The 20952-nt window shown below is 39.0% G+C and overlaps 1 protein-coding gene across 1 annotated transcript in view; it reads right to left on the bottom strand.

Annotated features, from left to right (window-relative positions):
• The window catches only part of MOXD1 (monooxygenase DBH like 1), a 133785-nt gene that overhangs the window by 93222 nt on the left and 19611 nt on the right, over positions 1-20952 (bottom strand). Inside the window, exon 2 of the mRNA XM_075553930.1 lies at positions 3257-3403. Within this exon, the coding sequence (XP_075410045.1) occupies positions 3257-3403 (147 nt within the window). The remainder of the gene's footprint in view (positions 1-3256; positions 3404-20952) is intronic.

The following is a 20952-nucleotide window of genomic DNA, read 5'->3' as shown; positions in this document are numbered from 1 at the left end:
GATTAGGTCTCCTGAGAGCACTTCCCTGACCACTGAGTTGAGCTAAAAGAACTCTATTTCAAGCAAAATATATAAGTGAAAAGAAAGAGAGAATAAAGGAATTTGAAGTTCTCGGTGTGGTCTCTAACATCAATTGTATAAATCTGATCAAGTCACTTAATAGTTATCGAGACAAGTTACTTTTTGAAAGATACTGTCTATCACACCACATGCAATTGTGCTATAAAATAAAGTGTAATGAATTTAGTTCTGCTTTAGTGAACACAAGGTTAGATCAACGTCATGCTAACATTCCAAACTAACACCTAGTAAAGAAGCCCTGGTGGCAGAGTGAGCTGCTAACTGTAAAGTCACCAGTTCAAACTCACCAACTGCTCTGAAGGAGGAAGACAAGGCTTTCTGCTCCTGTAAAGAGCAGCTTTGGAAACCCACAGGCACAGTTCAACTCTGTCCTATAGTGTCACTATGAATTGGAATTCACTCAGTAGTAGTGAGTTGGGTTTTGAATTAAGAAAAACAGCAGTTGCCAAGCAAGCATTCTTGTGTTTTGTTTTTCTGTCATTGGCTTGTTGTTGTTTTATTTTGTTGCTTGGTTTTGCTCTGTCTTGTTTTTGTGCATGTTATTATCTACACAGGTCTGTCTAAATAAGATAGGCTGGATGAACAATCTGCAGGAGAAAACAAAGGGACCGAGAGTTCCTGGGGAACATGGGAGAGGGGGATGTGTGGAAAGGAAGTGGTGTTAACAAACCCAGGGACAAGGGAACAACAAGTGATCCAAATTGGTGATGAGGAGGGTGTTGGAGCCTGGTAGGGTATGACTGAGGGTAATGTAACCGAGAGGAATCACTGAAACCCAAATGAAGGCTGAACATGATAGTGGGACAAGAGGAAAGTAAATGGAAATAAAGGAAAGAGCTAGGAGGCAAAGGGCATTTATACAGGTCTAATAAAGGCATGTACATATGCAAATATATTTATTATGAGGATGTGGAAATAGATCTATGTGATATATATGTATAGGTTAAGTATTAAGGTAGTTGAAGGACATTGGATCTCCACTCAAGTACTTCCTCAATGCAAGAATATATTCTTCTATTAAACTGGCATTCCATGATGCTCACCTTCCCAACATAATCGTTGAAGCAGGTGCATAAGCATAAGCACATGTGGTGAAGAAAGCTGATGGTGCCCGGCTATCAAAAGATACAGCGTCTAGGATCTTAAAGGCTTGAAGGTAAGCAAGTGGCCATCTAGCTCAGAAGCAACAAAGCCCACATGGAAGAAGCACACCAGCCTGTGCGATCACGAGGTGTCAAAGGGATCAGGTATCAGGCATCATCAGTACAAACAATCATATCATTGTGAATGAGAGGGAGTGCAGATTGGAGACCCAATGCCCCATCTGTAGGCAATTGGACATCCCCTTAAGGAATGGTCAAAGGAAGGAGGAGAGTCATTCAGGGTACAGTGTAGCAATGATGAAACATACAACTTTCCTCTTATTCCTAAATCCTTCTCCCCCTCCCCCACCCAATCATGGTCCCAATTCTACCTTACAAATCTGGCTAGACCAGAGGATGGACACTGGTACAGATAGGAACTGGAAACACAGGAGAGAGTGGCGAGGGTAGGGTGGAAAGGGGAATCGATTACAAGTGTCTACATATAAGCCCCTCCCTGGGGGATGGACAACAGAAAATGGGTGAAGGTAGACGTCGGACAGGATAAGATATAACAAAATAATAATATATAAAATATCAAGGGTTCATGGGGGGGTAGGGAGAGAGGGGGGAAAATGAGAAACTGATGCCAGGGGCTTAAGTGGAGAGCAAATGTTTTGAGAATGCTGAGGGCATGAATGTACAAATGTGCTTGACACAATTCACGTGTGCATAGATTGTGATAGGAGTTGCATGAGCCCCTAATAAAATGATTTCAAAAATAAATAAATAATGATAAGAAAGAAAATATAGTTCCTAATCATTTTTTCTCGAGACTACCATAAGGGGAAAAAAAAGAGAAGAAGCAGAGGTTTTAAAAGTATAAAAACTGCTTTAATATCATGGACTATGTTAGAGGAAATTAATAAATAAAATTTAAATTACCTTCCAAGTCAGGACTTTCCCATCCTCATTTAATGCTTCTAATGTTCCACACCAGTGCAATGTATATGAATTGGCAGAGAGTGAAATATAGAGGAATTTCTAATTCTGGTTTGGCTGTTACACAGTATACTATCTATAATCATTTTATGAGTCCTGGGGATTTCCAAGGGGCTGGGGTACTCCAATTAGAGAAAGTACTGTCAGGAGAAATTGTTTTGTTTTGAGCAAACAGAGAGATTGGCAGAATGTTGGGTGAAGGATTTGTTGGATGCAAGGAAGCTTTCCTGTCCTCCCACAGACAGGAGTGTTTTCGCCAGAACATTGTAATAAGTACTTTGAGAAAGAAACAATAAAGCAAAAGCTTTTTATCTAAAATGTCCTCCTTGCTACACTCTTTTTAATAAGTCAAATAGCTGTAATTATTCCAATTGAAATATAATTGCATATATGACATCAAAAGTGATCCATGCCTTTGCATGTGTTTTTCTCCTCTTATTACACTAATGTCAATAAGAATGGCTTCAGGTTTACATTCCAACTTCTAAAACTTTAATTTTTAAAACAAAATATAATCATCTCTGGTTTACACAAAAATAAAAGCAATTTGTGGAAATTTCTGAAGTATTACATGAATTCTATACCCTCTAGATGATTAGTTTGTATGCATACAGCGGTTTTAATGTTTGCATGAAGCCTGTAAACAAGAAATCTTGTTCAATTCACCAGTAGGCAATTTTAATCAGCCTGCTATTCACCATGATTTTACAGGTTTACACAAATAAATCAGGTATAAATCAAATGAACCATATCCTGATGTTCTCCAGTAAAACTAAATTCCTCCAAATTTTGCCCAATCTTTTCAAATGTTATAGAGAATAAACTAAAAACCTCTTGTAGGCAAAAGCATAAAAGCTTCAAAGAGCTCTTCAACATTTCAAATTCACATAAAAATTGTCTATTGAGATGTATGTAGTCAGATATTTTTGTGGGTGGCTCTAAAGAGATTTCAAAAGTAGTCTCAAAAGCTCTAGGTGCCTTTATCAAAGATTGTCATTAAATAGCTATTCTCTTCATCCTATGGCATGCATCGCAAGGGTACATGTACACTGTATCCACTCACCCAGGGATTCAATTCACAGACTCCTTACCGTAATATGCTTGTCATTTATGTCACACGTATACAGTTCTCTCGTAAACTCCATTACTGTGTGGGTACTATTTTCCATGGCATATTCTAGGTGGTAATCTTGCTGAGCATCTTTTTTCAATTCTCTCTTTGCATCTGTAAAATAATCCTATGGGGGAAATTGGAAGAGAAAAGCCAAGATATTCTAAATTCAGAATGAAAAAATTTGGAGTATGAATTTTTATAGCATCTTTAAAAGGTGGTTCAGCATTTCCTTATTACACAGTTCCGTATCTATAGTCCTTTTGTAAATCTGGGAATTTCCCAGGGGACGGAGCCTCTCCAGTGAGGAATTTCCACCCTTTTAAAAAGGTCGCTTCCTTTGAGAAGACATCAGAGCCTGCATGATCACTGATATTTTTATTCCTTGTACAAAGAAAGGACTTTAACAAGGTGAAGTGTCTTGCCCCAAGTTCCCAGCTAGAGCCTTCCCCACGCTAAAACACTCTTTCCACTCCAGCACTCTATGTGGGACTACCCTTCATCAACCCCCTAAACAAGGTGACCCATCTGGAGGTCATCAATTGCATCAGTACAGTTTTAAGTTCATGAAAATGAAATACAATAGAAAGTATACAATAAACTTAGTTGAATTACAAGGTATTGAATAACTAAGGTACTTTCATTTTTGAATAAGCCATCATTTTGTGCCAAACTCATTCACTGCACTTCCACACATTAGCAGTGGGTGAAGGAGAGAGCATGCTCTTTGACCCCCAGCTCTATCCTTAGAGAATTCTGAAGAAGTATTGAAGTTCAAATTGGTGAGGTTATCTTTTAATTCTAGTAAAATGGGGGTAATATATGCTCTTAGAGATCTGAAAGTCAATACGCAAAATATCATACTAGGAAAAAATGTCTACCGTCGTTAAAGCTCATTTGATGCCAGTTGGTTTGCCTTTTTTTTGCTTTTGCAGTGTAACTTCCCCCACCCCCCAAATACTTACCTATGCTTTTTACCATAGCTTGCTTTGTTAGAGGTTATGAAACTCATGTGGTTGATTTCCCTCACATATAGAAAAAGAAATCCATCTGTATTATTCTTTTTTATTGGATGTAATACTTTGTTTTGAAAAATTCGAGTTGACTTAGAATATGCATGCTGAAACATAATTGTAATTACTTTTACTGTCATTAAAGTTTCACTTGGCGAAGTGACTGCTATTCTTTGCAGGGAAAATGTAATATACAAGCGGAAAAAATATCTACAAGTCAGATTCAAACCTGAGACATCTGGCAATTTTAATCCTATCACCCTTTTTAAGGTATTTATCAAGTGGTGGAAATTTGACATCCAGAATACAAGATTCAGATATTCTTCAATGTGCCCCAAACGCATGTTCTAGGCAACACACAGAACCTAACTGATCTTTTCTTATTTTAACCTCGCTACCAATTGACTGACTTACTGTCTATATTATTCACAATCCCTCCTATTCTAAGCATCTTGTATGCATTAATTCACTTATTTTCACATCAATTCTATGAGAGAAAATGATTTCGCCATTTTACAGATGGAGACACTGAAGCACAAAGAGGTTGAAGACCTTGTGCAGGATTGCCAAACTGTTTAAAGACACAGCTAGTGATGCCAACCCCAGCAGTCTGACCCCACCATCTCCATCCTTCTCTACTATCCTTCTTCTTACACGGGAAATACTCATAAACACTATCTTTTATATAAAATGTAACATTTTGTATTGCTAACATTGGAATTTGTCAATAAGAATTATTCTGACAACCAGGTTATCATTGGAAAGAATGAAATATTCCTATGACATATTCATTTCCCTATTTATTATAACATATAGGCTTTTTCCATCTGTAAATGAAATAATCCTGCCAAAGGACAAATAAATTTAAATCAACTCACCATGGCTTTATATTGTACTCATAATTCATTACATGATTCAAGCAATCAACATTTTTGTCAAAAAAGGGAACACAATACCAATTATAGTAAGTTCAAAGAGTAGAATAATTATCTAGTAGAGTAAATAGGTCTCATAAAATGTTCAGTCGGCATGCCAGTTTTCCATGAACTCTCTTTCTACTCAACAAACCAATTCTCTGCATCTCCCCCTCTTTCCTGGCTTTTCATAGGACCTGGATAGCAGAAGCCAGTAGAAACTTCACTAAGTTCTTACTGCCAATCTCCCCTTAAGTTCATCCGCCAAATTGCTGAATGCTCAACATTTAGAAATGATGGATGCCAAGTATTTCAAATTTTAGGCTCCTGGAAAAACAGGATTGTCCAGAAAAGGCTGATCTCCTCCCACCTTGTAAGGGGAGAAGCAGTTGAATTGTATTACAACAAAATTTGCCATTTGAAATGTCCGAATCGCCATCGTTATTCCAGGATAGTATTTCCACATGTCCCAAACATTGAAGGCCTATTGAAGAAACATAGCTTCAGATTTGACCATAGAATCGCTTCACTTTCCAAATAGTATTATTATTTACTTAACATATATATTTAAATATAAGCCAACCCAAGTATCAGCGGAGGCACCTAATTTTACTGCAAAAAATGGCATAAAAATTATGCTGAAAAACTCAGCGTATACATGAGTACATAGAGTATATGTATTTCATGTTTATTTTAGCAAAGCCCTCACTAATGCTAGGAAATTCATGTATTGACTCTTGCTTGCTTCCCAGCTGATTTCCCAGAAGAAATATCCATGGGGGGTTAGGAAAGGGTCTTTCCAAAAACAGTTTTATTGGCATATACTTCATATAATCATACAATTTAACTGTTCAATCATATTAAGAAAAGCTGTGCAGTCATCACTACCATTTGAGAACATTTTCCTCTTGTTTTCTTTTTTAGCTCCCACACCTCCCCTAGCATGGCCCTTGGTAGTCAGTAACCCAGTTACTAACGCCATACAGTCATTTTTCCTGGATTGCCTATACAGATAATCATACAAATCATAAACAGGAAGTAAATAAAACGACTCGACAAAACAGAAAAACCTCAACTGGAAATATAATAGTAAATATTACAGACAAATAACATTAAAATGGGTCAAAATGGAGACAGAACGATAAGGTGGTCCATCTTAACCTAACGACAGCAGTCATCATCGACTTTGCATGGCTTTCTTGTGCTACCCTTGTCCGATGACCTCATTGTCCTCAATGTAGGATGGCACATTTCACTCTCCGGAAAAAATTTCACTTATGATAACATGAGAGCGCACATCCAGCCTTCTTCTTCTACACACACACACACACACACACACACACAAACACACACACACACACAATCCATCCATCTTATAATTGTGACAAACATTCAAGCATTTCTAAACAAGAGTAGGAAAAGAAAAAAATAACCCAAAAACAGCTATTACAAATAGAAAATGAATGAAAGGAGCAAGTGGGATGAAAGAAAAGTATCACAATAAATCCTACAGACATTCGGAGGTTAAAATTTTACCCACTTTCATACCAAGAATTGAGCAGGGCCCTGCATGACACACCTGGCGTCCTGGTGCCCTGGTGTCCTGGTGTCCTGGTGGCATTGTGGGCAATGCATCGGGCTATTGCTTCTCAAGGCAAAAATGAGGTTGTGCGTTCCCACAAAGATGTTTTATTTGTTCATTTTCTTTTTGCCCCCAACAGTTTTATTGGCATATAATCCACATATCATACAATCCAGTAGTTCATCACATCAAGAAGAGTTATACATTCTACTGCCACACCTCCATGAACGTGCCTGATCTCATCTGATCTCGGGAGCTAAGCAGGGTCAGGCCTGGTTAGTACTTGGATGAGAGAGTTATACAATCATCATCAAAACCCAGCTTAGATCCTGTAGAGGTTTAAAGTCTCAAAACCCAAAGGGACAGTTCCTTTCTTTCTTATGGGATTGTTAAAATGTATGGATTGTGATAAGAGTTGTATGAGCCCCTAATAAAATATTTTTTTTAAGAAAATGATTAGGGCAAAGACTGTACAGATGTGCTTTATACAATTGATGTATGTATATGTATGGACTGTGATGAGTTGTATGAGCCCCTAATAAAACGTTTTTAAAAATGTTGGAATTGATTAGATAGCAGTGAATCTCAATCTTCCTCCCTTCCTTCCTTTCATTCATTCTTTGTTTTTTTAGTTGTGGGGTGCAAATGTTTTGTACTTGACTAATTGATGCCTTGCTCCCATGCAGGTGAACTACTGAAGAAAGGAGCAGTGAGCTGCTTCCATAAGTATCAGAACCCCCCAATCCTCTGCAGGAGTGCTCCTTTGTAACACGTGGAGTTTTACACCAGGAGTCAAAGCCACGGCTTTATATTGCCATAAAATCGGATCCTTTCCATGAGAAATCGACAGAGGCCTTGACAGCTACACAACAGCAAAATTCCCTCAGGAAAACCCATCCAAATAATCTTATAATCTATGCATAGGTAAACACCTTCCTACAAAGGAAAATCTAGATCAAGATACTCCCACTTATGGCTTCATCAACTATTTAAGAGTTAGTACCAATATCCTACAAACTTTTCCAGACCATAGAAGAAAGGAAAATACTTCCCAACATCTTTATGCCAGCATTACCTTGGTATCAAAATTAGACAAAGATTTTTTTTTAATTACATGAGGAAATACTGAAGTTGCCAAGGATTTCATGTTCTTTGGCTCTGAAGTCAATGCCTATGTGAGCAGCAGTGAAACAATCGAATCTTGCACTGAACTTCTCATAATTCTGATACAAAAGACTTTTACAAAGTGTTAAAATAAAAAAAGTGAAGCTGTCACTTTGAGGTCTATGGCTGTGCCTAACGGAAGCCATGGTATTTTCATTCATGCTATGAAAGATGGACAATGAGGAATACTGGAAAATAATTGATGATTTGAATTATGGTGTTGGGGTAAAAAATGAATATACCACAGACAGCTCGAAGACCAAATACATCCATCTTTGTAAAAGTACAGCCAGGGTGTTCCCTGGAAGCAAGATATCAGGACTTCCTATCACGTACTTTGGACAGGAAATGGGAAGGACCAGCTCCTAGGGAAGGACATTTTGCTTAGTAAAATGGAAGGACAGGGGAAAGGCAGACCATCAGTGAGACAGGCTGACACAGGGCTGCAGCAATGGGCTCTAACAGCATCCGTTGTGAGCTTGGCAATGGATCAGTCAGCATTTCATTCTGTTGTACACAAGACCCCGATGAATTGGAACTGCTTCAGTATCACCTAATAACAACGCAGCATCCTCTTGAACTTAGATTTAGATTTTTAATACATATACTTTTATAGATATCCAAATTTAAACATTATTATATGTATGTACATACATAAACATAAACTAAAGTTATTCTTAAATTCCATCAAGTCAGTTCCAACTCATAGTGGCCTGATGTACAACAGAAAGCAACAGCCCAGGCCTGCACCATCCTCACACTGGTCCTAGGCTTGAGCTCATTGCTGCAGCCATCGGGTCAATCCATCTCTTTGAGGACCTTACTTCTTTTTTTAACTACCCTTCTTTTTCACCAAGAATGCTGCCCTTTTCTAGGGTCTAGTCTCCTGAAAATAGGTCCAAAGTACATGAGGCTAAATCTCACTACACTGGCTTCTGAGGAGCATTTTGGCTGTACTTCTTCCAAGAAAAGATCTGTTTGTTATTTTAGCACTCTATGGTACTTTCAATATTCTTCACCAGGACTGTAATTCAATGTCCAACTTTGACATGCATGAGGTGATTGAAAATACCAAGGCTTGGGTCAGGTGCACCCTAGTCCTCAAAATGATATCTTTGTCTTCAACACTTTAAAAAGATCTCGTACAGTAGATTTGCCCAATGCAATGCATTGTTTTATTTATTGACTGCTGTTTCCATCAGTGTTGTTTGTCGATTCAAGCAAGATAAAAACCCTTGATATAGCAAATGTTGTTGGCCTCCTTTGTGTAAAATAAACAACAAAACTTAATGCTTCAAAAAAATCCTTGATAATGTTCATCTTTTCTCTGTTTGTCATTATCATACTTCAATATGGATTATAAGGCAGTGGAAAGAAAACACAACTGAAGCTCATAACTGGAGCACTAGGTAGCTTCGTGATATTAACAAATAGTGCCCAATAATATTTATTTTTAAAGGATGATATGATATACCATGACCAAGTGGGGTTTATTCCAAGGGTCGTGTTGGTTGGTTCAACAGTGGAAAATCAATCAAGATAGGTCATCATCTCAAAGTATTAGAAAAACATATATGCTCATTCCAATTGATGCAGAAAATGGCATTAAACACTTTAGGAATTCACAGCAAAATATCTATGTAAATTAAGAATAAAAAAGTGCTTCTTAAATATTATAAAAGTCTATAAAAAGCCGACAGCTCACATGATGCTTATGATGAAAGACAGAGTTCTTCCACTCTATGCCTGAGAACAAATCTTAGGGACAAGGACAGAATGTCTACACTCATCGCTTTCAGAAAGCCCACCTTTTGAATGTCCAATTATGACAGTTTGTTTCTAATATTCCCTGGCTCTTTTTTTTTACCTCAAATCCCTAACTATGGGTTTTGATGTCCTTGTCATTACACTTGTCTGTCTTCCTATTTCATCCTTTGGGAATCTCATCTTTAAGACTATCATTCTTCTTGAGGATGATATCTCCAAAAGTCAAGTGGAAATCTTGCTATTGTTACAAAAATGTATTCACCGCTTGCCTAGTTTTCCTAATTTTCTTTAATAATACTACCATTCTTCCAACTATCAAATTTAAAATTGAAGAAAAGAGGGTTACAAAAATTAGTGCCAATTTTTGTAATATAATTCAACTTTCCATGCTGGGAAGGATACAAGAAAGAGGATGGGAGGAAGTGAGGGATAAATGGAGGCAGGGGGAGAAACTAGCCAAAGAAGCCTCAATCATGAAACCCTAAATTATATTCACTTGGTTTCCTTTGGGTTTAAGAATATACATTGATCAAGTGAAAGCTATGCTAACAGTACATCTGCAGGGTCACCAGGGTGGACAGATTTCAGTGGAATTTTGCATGTATGTATTAAATTTATTGTAAAATGAGAAGCATTATTGTAAACAAAAGTAGGCTTCAATGAAGAATCATTAAAAATGAACTCTGATTATGAGAATTGAGGAAAACTCAAAATTCATGATTCTGTAAATATTTAATGAGAATTCAAGAAAATGACATGTTAATAAAATGCTATATAAGCATACATGCTTATATTCAGATGCCATTCTTTGCATTAATTTCATTCTGTAAACATGAAACTGAAAAAATACTATACATAAGTAGTTTTATGTGAATCTTGATCATATTATAACTTAAATATCTATTCTAAGGACTGCTTTAATGTGAAATGTGGCCGAGTTATTACCTTTTATTTTACTGAGAATTGTTATATTAGTCATGTATTTCACTTTATACATTTTTAGGAAAAATATTACCTCTTCCCTTGAACATCTGAGGTGATGATTGTGTTTGTTGCTGTTGTTAGGTGCCATGACGTCAGTCCTGACTCACAGCAACCTACCTACAGAAGATTGAAACACTGACTGGTCCTGCACCAACCACACTCACAATTGTTTTTGTTCCAGCCCAGTGCTGCAGCTCATGTTTCAATCCATCTCCTTGGGCCACTTTCTCTTTTTTGCCACCCCTTTACTTTACCAACCAAGAGGTGCTTCTTCCAGCACTAGTGCAAAAGAAGTGAGATGAAGTCTCACCATCCTTGTCTACCAGGAGCATTGTAGCTGTACTTCTCCCAAGACAAATTTGTGTGTTTGTTTGGCAGTCCATGGTACTTTAAATATTCTTCTCCAGCACCAAAATTCAAACACATCAATTCTCCTTCAGTCTTCCTTATTTAATGTCAACTTTCACATGCACAGGAGACCACTGAAAATACCATGGATTGGGCCAGGTGCACTTGAGTCCTCAAAGTAACTTGCTTTTCAACCCTGTACAGAGAATGTGTGTAGCAGATTTACTCAATGCAATGCATCCTTGGACCTCTTCAATGTTGCCTCTTTGAGCATCGATTGTAGATCCAAGCAAGGCAAAGTCCTTGACCACTTCACCCTTTTCTACATGTATCATGATGTTATTTATCTGTGGTCCAGTTGTTAGGATTTGGGTTTTCTTTACAATAAGTTGTAATCTATAATGAAGGCTGCAATCTTGATCTTCATCAGCAAGTGCTTCCAGGCCTCCTCACTTTCAGCAAGCAAGGTGGTGTCATCTGCACACTGAAGGCTGTTAATACGCCTTCGTCTGACCCTGATGCTACATTCTTCTTCATCTAAGCCAGCGTCTCTGATGATTTGCTCAGTATATGGAGTGAATAAATACAGTGAGAGAATACAACCCGACGAACACCTATCCTGATTTTAAACCCTGCAGTATTCCCTTGTTCTGTTCACACAACAGCCTCTTGTACAAGTTCCAAAGGAACACAATTAAATAGTCTGAATTTCCCATTCTTCTCAAAGTTAACCACAGTATGTTATGATAGTCAAATGCCTTGGTAGAATGAATAAAACACAGAACCTTTCTGGTATTCTCTGCTTTCAATCAAGATTTAGCTAACGTCAGTAATGAGATCCCTTGCTCCACATCCTTTTCCAAATCTGACCTGAACCTCTGGCAGCTCCCTGTCAATGTACTGTTGCAACCATTGTTGAATGATCTTTAGAAAAAATTATACTTGTGATATCAATGATATTTTTCTCTAATTTGGGCATTCTGTTGGGTGACCTCTCTTTGGATGGGTGGATCTCTTCCAGTCAGTTGGCCAAGTAGCTGCCTTCCAAATTTTCTGCCATGGATGAGTGAGTGCTTCCAGTGCCTCATCATCTTGTTAAAACATTTCCATCAATATTCCATCAATGCCTACAGCTTTGTTTCTAGCTAATGCTTTTGGTTCAGCTTCCTTCAAAACTACTGATTCTTGCTCATAAGGTACTCACAGTTCTACTCTGTTTTATACGATCTCTATGAGGTGGCATCCACTCAAGGGCAGTGTGGAGTGTTTTGCTGTGGTTTGGGGTGGAGGGGGATTGTTTTTTTTGTGAGTGGTGACCTGGATGTCATCCCATAGCTCATCACATTAGGTCTTATGTCATCAGTATTAAATTTTGAGGTGCTCTCAAAATCCAGGTGGGGTAGACTCAAGGTCATATTTTGGCTCCTGTGGACTTGTTTTAATTTTCTTTAGATTTAACCTAAACTTACATATGCACAATCGATGGTCTCTTCCAAAGACAGCCCCTGGCCTCCATTGCTTCTTCCTATGGATGTAGGCAATTTCATTTCTGTGTATTCCATCTGGAGAAGTCCATGCATACAGTCAGCTTTTCTATTGATGAAAAGGTATTTGTTATGAACAAGGCATTGGTCTTGCAAAATTTAATCATGGGATCTCCAGCTTAATTTCTGTCACCAAGTCCATATTTCCAACAACTCTTCCATTCTCTCTGTTTCCAATTTTTGCATTCCAATGCTCAATAATTATCAATGCATCTCAATTGCATATTTGATCAAATTCAGATTCTAGACATTTCTAGAATTCAATTTCTGCATTTCTTTATTTAGCTATTGGTCAATAAATTTGAATCATAATTGTATTGATTGAATTTCCATGAATAGAGAGAGATATCCTATCACAGGCAGCAAGAGAGATATTAAAATGTCCTTTTTGACAATGAATACAATACCATTCCTCTTTATTGTGTCATTCCCAGTATAATAAGCCATATGATTTTCTAATTAAAAGTGGCCAATTCCACTCCATTTCAGTTTACTAGTGCCTAGGATATTGATCTTTATGTGTTCCATTTCATTTTGGAAACTACCAGTTTTCCTAGATTCATACTTCCTACATTTCAAATTCATCATGTAGAGATTTGTGCATCTGTTTCTTCTCATTTTGAGTCATGTAGGTTCTGGAAGCTTTACTTCCGCAGGCTGTACTCCCTGCACATCATTAAAGGCGACTCTACTTTTAGAAGGCAGCTCTTCTTATTTTGAGAGCCTTCTGATCTGAAGGTTCACCTTCTGGCACTCTCTCTGACAATGTTCTGCTTCTATTTATGTTGTTTTCAGTGTCTGGCAGTGTTTTTGGTGCTGTCCATAAGATTTTCTGTAGCTAATTCTTCTGAAGTGAACAGCTTATATCTTCTTCATAGTTGTTCTCATTCCAGAATCTCTGCTGAAACCTGTTCACTTTGAGCGACCCTGCTGACATTTAAAATACCAGCGACACAGCTTCCAGTGTTATAATACACAAGCCACTGCGGTATTGTCAGGCGTGAGGTGGGAGTTGATAGTTAAACTCCAGTAACAAAGCTAATCTCCAGTTGAGTCATAAAAATATCATTCCAGAAACATGTCCTCCCAGGATATATTTTTATTTTGAATATTTTGGTTTTGAAAAAATTATGAAATATATAGCAGAGGTTTCGAAATGCTATGTGGCAAACAGCATAGTAAGTCAGCATTGTCAGAAGTTGGCAGAAAGTTGACAGTTGTCATTTAGTATGAGAACGTGAGTCTTGACTACCACTTTCAAGCTAAAATAACATTCCACAAAAAACCTAGCTTCCATAATCTACAAGAGGCTATGACAGCTTAGTAAGAAAATAACCCATAATTATCCAGATGTTGATTTGATTCTCACTCGGCAATATTCTCCTTGCCCCCATGAAGAAAACCTCTGCTACACAAAAGAGCTGTGACTGATGCTGTGTTAAACAAAATGAAGTGAAAATTCTTAGGGGTGTAATAAAAGATGTTACTAGATCTTGGATCAGCCTAGGAGTTCAGAATGCAAGCACAGCTGCAGAAAGAAGCCCAAGAGAAATATTATCATCTGTCATCATTTTCTTCAACAGGTGCTTGCAGTTTTTCTTCTTTTTTTCTAAATCTAAAAGTCTTCTTATTTCAAACATGTTTGTTTGTCATCCCAATTATTATAATACATGTTCAGAGGGTTTAATAATGTTGATATTGTAATAATACATGCATTTGTATTAAAGAGAAGCTTTGATCCTAAAACTATAAAGCTACAAAACCAAACTATACAAACACAGTTTTCAAATTTCAATAAAAGCTCCCCTCCTTCCTCTCTCTCCCTTTCTGAATTTCCCTTATTCTTTCTTCCTGCCCATTTTTCCTCTTTTATGGTTTTCTCTCCCTCCCTCTCTCCCTTCTTTTCTTCTTTCAAAAAAAATATTTTAGTGAATGTGACTTTCCCCAACTCTGTTGTAGGGCTGAGGATAATTTTACAGTGTAGCACACACAGTTTCTACTATAGGGAAGCTTATCGTTTAGTTGCAGAAGGGACAGTTAAAAATAATTACTAATAAAACATTTTATATGAAAAATAATAACATAAAAATATAATCTAAAATGTATACAACAAGGACTTAGATGAAAATAATGCATGTTCTACAGAGAAATCAAGAAGCCTCTTTAGGCTAGTGATTTAAAGTCATTACTGAGACAGGGATAGTTAAAGCAGGAAATAAACTACAATTAGGAGTGTTTCACAAGAAGACGTGGAGAAAATAGATCCCAGAAAAACAGAACAACTATGGAAAGGAGTCGAATAAGTAAAGGTCTATGCAGTTGATACAGCAAATGAAAGCCAAATCCACTACCACAGACTTAGCTCAGACTCATGACCACCCTCCAGGACAGACTAGAATGGCTCCACAGGCGATCTAGCCTTCGTGGGTGCAGACTGCCACAGACTTCTCTGCAGAGTCATTGGTGGGTTCACACCATTAACTTTTTGTTAGCCGTGGAGCATGTAAGTTGAGCTAAGCACTTAACTTGGAGACCAGGGCCTAACATAAGAGCTAGTGGCTACATTAAAGATTTCAAGAGGGGGAAATGAGCTTAACAGATCAGATGAGGTCCCAGATACTGAAGTGTCTTCTCCAAAATGCAAGTTGGACATTAAGTACAGAAGACCAAAGAAAAATCAATTCATTTGGACTATGGTGTTGGTGGAGAATGATGAATGTACCACGGACTGTTGAAAGAACCAACAGATCTATCTTGAAAAACGTACAGCCAGAATGCTCCTCAGAAGCTAAGACAGCACATCTTGATCTCATGTACTTTGGACATGTTGTCAGAGACCAGTCCCTGGAGAAGGAGGTCATGCTTGGTAAAATGGAGGGGCAGAGGAAAGAAGGAAGACCCTTGATAAGATGGATTTACACTGGCTGCAGCAATGGGCTCAAACATAAGAACAAGTGTGAAGGCAGAACACAATCAGGCGGTGTTTTATTCTGTTTGCCGTAGGGTACCTACGAGTCAGAAATGACTGACCTAACAACAACATCCAAGAAAACCTTCCCCCAAAAGCCCTCACTGCCTTTGAGTCCACTCTGACTCATAGTAGCCCTATAGGACTGAGTAGAACTGCTTCTGTGGGTTTTGAGGCTGTCAATCTAGATGGGAACAGAAAGCCTCCTCTTTCTTCCAAAGAGTAGCTGGTGGGTTCCAACTGCTGACCTTATGGTTAGCAGCCCAACATGTCAACTACTATACCACCAAGCTGTCTAGAAATGCCTATTGTTGTTAGATGCCATCGAATCAGTTCTGACTTCAAATTGACCCTTTGTGAAACAAGGGGACACTGCCAGGGCTGTGCCATCCTCATACCTGTTCTGCCCTCAAGTCCATTGTTGCAGCCATGTGCTCATCCATCTTGTCTGGGGCTGTCCTCTTTTTCACTGCCCCTCTACTTTATGAAGTACGCTGTCCCTATTCAGGAACTGGTCTCTCTTGACAACACGTCCAAAGTACAGGAGACAAAGGATCGCCATCTTTACCTCTGAGGAGCAGTCTGGTCATCCTTCTTTCAAGACAGAGCTGTTGGATCTTTCAACAGTCTGTAATACTTTCAACATTTTTTAACAACCTCGGAGTTCAAATGCACCAATACTTTTCATCTTCTTTAGTCAATGTCCAATTTTCACCTGGGCTGTATTCCAGGCACACCTTAGTCTGAGTAATAGCATTCATATAGGCCTGGTTTTAAACGCACTGTCATTACGTTGATTATACCTCAGAATGACCCCAGGGAGGGTTTCCAAAGCTGTAATCATCACAGGAGCAAACAGCCTCATCTTTCTGCAGGAGAGTGACTGGTGTGTTTAAAGTGCCGGCCTTGTCCGTAGCAATGCAGGGCTTACCCAACGGCACCCTCAGGACTCCTTACGGGTCAGGGTAGGAATTGGAATTGAACATGTAATTGAACTGAATATATAAATTATCTGTATTTTAAAGAGTGAGTGAAATATTCTAGAGCTAAACGTAGTATTTAGGAAACACTTAGGAGTCTCTTGCTGTGGTGTGAGCTTACATGGTGGTAGTAAACTCCAGCGAGGTGGACAGGTTTTAGATTTAATTTGTAGGATGAGTTAACAGATCCCAAAGATGTGCTTTATATATGGCCTGAAGAAAACAAAAGGAGCGAGGCTGGCTGCGTTTTTTACTTGAGCTACCAGATGGTGCCATTTACTGAAAGGGGGAAGGCTGGGAAGAGAGAAGGTTGGGGATGAATCAGGTTAACTCTGAGAGGCCTAACTAAACATCTGCGTGGGAAGTCAGGAGTCAGACAGCTGTAGACTGTCCTAGGATACATCAAAATAATGCACCAGTTCGGGCTTTGGAAAGTTCATCGGCATGACACTCGGCTGTGCTCCTAAAGATAGCTGAAGTCTTGTTCTTTTTAAATATACAAGTCTTATATTTTTAAAGATCTTTTCTTTATGTGTTTCCAGATTTCAAAGCAACATACATTCATTCTAATTCAAATATACCAAAATATATAACAGGAAAAGAAAAACACAAATCATCTCATAATTTCAGTCACATTCAAGTGTAGCTCTGACCACAGGGACCAGGAGGACTTCTTGAGGCTGGCTTAAAACAATCTCAATAATTTTAGTTGATAATTGAACAATCTAGAAGGACAAAGGTGAAACGGATATTTTCACATCATACGCATGTTGGAAGACAACTTGAAAGATACCTAATCTCCGTCCCCATCACTGGAACAGCTCGGTCCAAAAGAATGTAGAAGACAACCCTGAGACCAGGGCCCTTAATTAAACTTCAAGTCTGGAACGGAACTCAGCACTGTGGTATAATAATAAGCCATTAAGTTCAGAGGGATTACTAAAGTGAGAGAAATGGAAACAGGAATTACAAAGAAAAAAGTCGAAGAAGCCCCCTCCCCCCAGAAGAATTTGTTTCAAAGGACGACATTGATTCTGCAGCATCCAGGGATGGACATATCTGATCAGAGCACACGGGAGCACATGAAGGGGGAGGAGGAGAGAGTGGAGCACAGCCTGGCCCACCAGGCTGTGAGGATGAAGTTCCTGATTAGAGCAGCCAGTCCACAGAGAGAACAACATGGCTGGCCCCACTATGAGATATGATGCCCCTCAGTGACCAAGGGCGATACAGGGGACAGCACCAGAGACACAGTATGGGAATTGCGCCCGACCTGATCCCAACACACTGAGGCAAAGCACTGGGGGAGTGCAGTGGAACAGCAAGGGAATGGAGTGGCAAGGTTCCCAGGGAATGCTGAAAGTGGACTTTGGGGCCAGGGTGTGGTGCCCCAACAGACTGGACTGGAAAACACTCCTAAGGGCCAACAAACGATCCTTGAACTAACTACAAGCTTTTCTTTCTTGATGTGTTTTGTTTTGTTCTTTGTCAGTGGTTTGTTGTTGTTGTTTTGCTGTCTGGTTGTATACTGTTGCTTTGTTTTCCTCTGTCTTGTTTTCGTGCATGCTATTGTCTCCACAGGTCTTTCTAAATAAGACAGGCTGGATGAACTATCTGGAGGAAAAACAACAGGACCCACAGTTCCGAGGGGACTTGGGATAGGGGGAGGTGGGGGGTAAGGAAGTGGCGTTAACCAACACAGGGACAAGGGAACAACTAGGGGTCCAAATTGGTGTGAGGTGGGAGTTGCAGGCCTGGTAGGGAATGATCAAGGGTAAGATAATAACAAAGAGGTATAGCTGTAACCCAAGTGGGGGCGGAGCATGATAGTGGAGCAGGAGGAAAGTCAAGGGAGATGGAGGAAAGAGCTAGGAGGCAAAGGGCATTTATAGAGGTCTAGACAAAGACATGTACATGCAAATATATATATATATATATATGAGGATGGGGAAATAGATCTATGTGCCTATATTTATAGGTTTAGTATTAAGGTGGCAGAAGGACCTTGGGCCTCTACTCAAGCACCCTCTCAATGCATGAATACTTCCTTCTATTAAATTGGCATTCTATGATGCTCACCCTCCTGACACACCGCTGAAGCCAAAGCGGGTGAACAAGCAAATGTGGTAAAGAAAGCTGATGGTGCCCAGCTATCAAAAGAGATAGCGTCTGGGGTCTTAAAGTCTTGAAGATAAACAAGCGGCCATCTAGCTCAGAAGCAACAAAGCCCACATGGAAGATCACACCAGCCTGTGTGATCACGTGGTTCCAAAGGGAGTGATTATCAGGCATCAAAGAACAAAAAAATCATATCATTGGGTGCACACCTCCATGATACAATCGATGCGGACAAATGGGTGCATAAGAAAATGTGGCAAAGAAAGCTGATGGTGCCCGGCTATCGAAAGGGATAGCAAATGCTTTGAAAATGATTAGGGCAAAGAATGTACAGAGGTGCTTTACACAATTGATGTATGTATGTATGGATTGTGATAAGAGTTGTATGAGCCCCTAATAAAAGGTTTTTTTTAAAAAAAGTAGAATAAGCGATGGTACCATCAAACAAAATCACAATTGCTGAAGACAAAATGGGTGAATAAGCAAATGTGGTGAAGAAAGCTGATGGTGCCCAGCTATCAAAAGATATAGCCTCTGGGGTCTTAAAAGCTTGAAGTTAAACAGGTGGCCATCTAGCAGAGAAGCAACAAGCCCACATGGAAGAAGCACACCAGCCTGTGTGATCAGGAGGTGTCAATGGGATCAGGTAATAGGACTCAGAAGACCATCCCCAAGAAAAGGGTCGGAGCAGAGACCCCAAACCTATCTGTAGACAATAGGCCATCCCCTCACAGAAAAGTCACAATGAAACACTCACCCCCAACTCTCATGACCTCAGTCCTGCCTTTCAGTTCTGGCTAGCCTGGAGCATGTACACTGATACAGATGAGCTCAGGACACACAGAATCCAGGTCAGATAAACCCCTCAGGAACAGAAATGGTAGTCACGATACCAGGAAGGAAAGGAGAAGATAGGGAGGGGAGGGGAAGGGGAAACTGATTGCAACGATCGATGCATAAGCACACACAACCTCCCATGGGGATGAACAACAGAAATGTGGGTGAAGGGAGAAAACAGTTGATATGGGATATGAAAATAATAATTTATAATTTATCAAAGGGTCATGAGGGTGAGAGTGGGGAGGGAGGGGAAAAGAGAAGCTGATACCAAGGGCTCAAATAGAAAGTAAATGTTTAGAAAAAGATGATGACAACATATGTACAAATACCCTTAATACAATTGATGCATGGATTGTTATAAGAGCTGTAAGAGCCTCCAGTAAAATGATCTTTAAATATATATACACATATGAATTGTTGAATAAATCACTGATGATCTGCTGTGTAAAGCTTTATCTAGTCACAGTATAAAGTTTTAAAATAAAGAAATAAATGGTTAATAAACATTTGTCACACATTATTTTCTTTAACAGTTCCAGTGACAAGCTCAAGGCAGCCATTCAATGCTGATATCTCTGATTGTTAGAAAATTATTTCTTCAGTAGGCCAAAATCTATTCTGTATTGCATAATAATCAGGGTTCCTGCCCCCCCCCAACCCCCGCCTTCTTTTGGAGCCTCATAAATTGTGTCTAACCCAGTGATTCTCAAACTATGGGTCATGATCCCTTTGGAGGTAGAATGACCCTTTCACAAGGGTCGTCTAAGACCATCAGAAAACATATATTTCTGATGGTCTTAGGAACCAAGACACTGCTCCTCTGTCTCCAGGCAGGTCCAACAACATGCAGATACACCCACATATGAGTACCTGCATGACGACATCATCACACCAACCCTATCACATACACCCCACACAAATACAGGTATATGTGACAGGGTTAGCGCCATAATGTACTTATGCAGACCAGTCACACATGTGTAGAGAGCAGCTACTATGTAGAAAGCATCTGCTGTGTTGAAAGCAGCTACTCTGTTAAAAAACAGCTACTGTGTTAAAAGCAGCAGTATTGGAGGTAAAATGACACTTTGTGAATTATAATTACTGAGTAAATGTAAAATCACGTACTATAAAACCATCAACTACTTGTATGAATTGTGATAAGAGTTGTATGAGCCCCTAATAAAATGATTATTTTTAAATCATCAACTACTGCAAAAAAATTATTCTGTACCATGGAAATTAATCTGGATACTGATCAGTCTTTTTATGTTCAGCTGTGGTTGATGTGAATATTAATCCTTTGTGATAGTAACAGGTATGTTAAAAAACAACAACAAGGAGAATAGTAAATCATAGGAAACTAATGAACTTTATTTTTTACAGTATGATTTTACCTCAATAATTACAGCAGGAATTGAGAAACCGCAATGTGTTGTTTGTTATGACGTTCT

This window comes from Tenrec ecaudatus, chromosome 7, assembly GCF_050624435.1.
Source record: "Tenrec ecaudatus isolate mTenEca1 chromosome 7, mTenEca1.hap1, whole genome shotgun sequence".
NCBI classification, from domain to species: Eukaryota; Metazoa; Chordata; class Mammalia; order Afrosoricida; family Tenrecidae; genus Tenrec; species Tenrec ecaudatus.
Note: the sequence above shows the minus strand (reverse complement) of the source record. Positions and strands in the feature narration are given on the sequence as shown.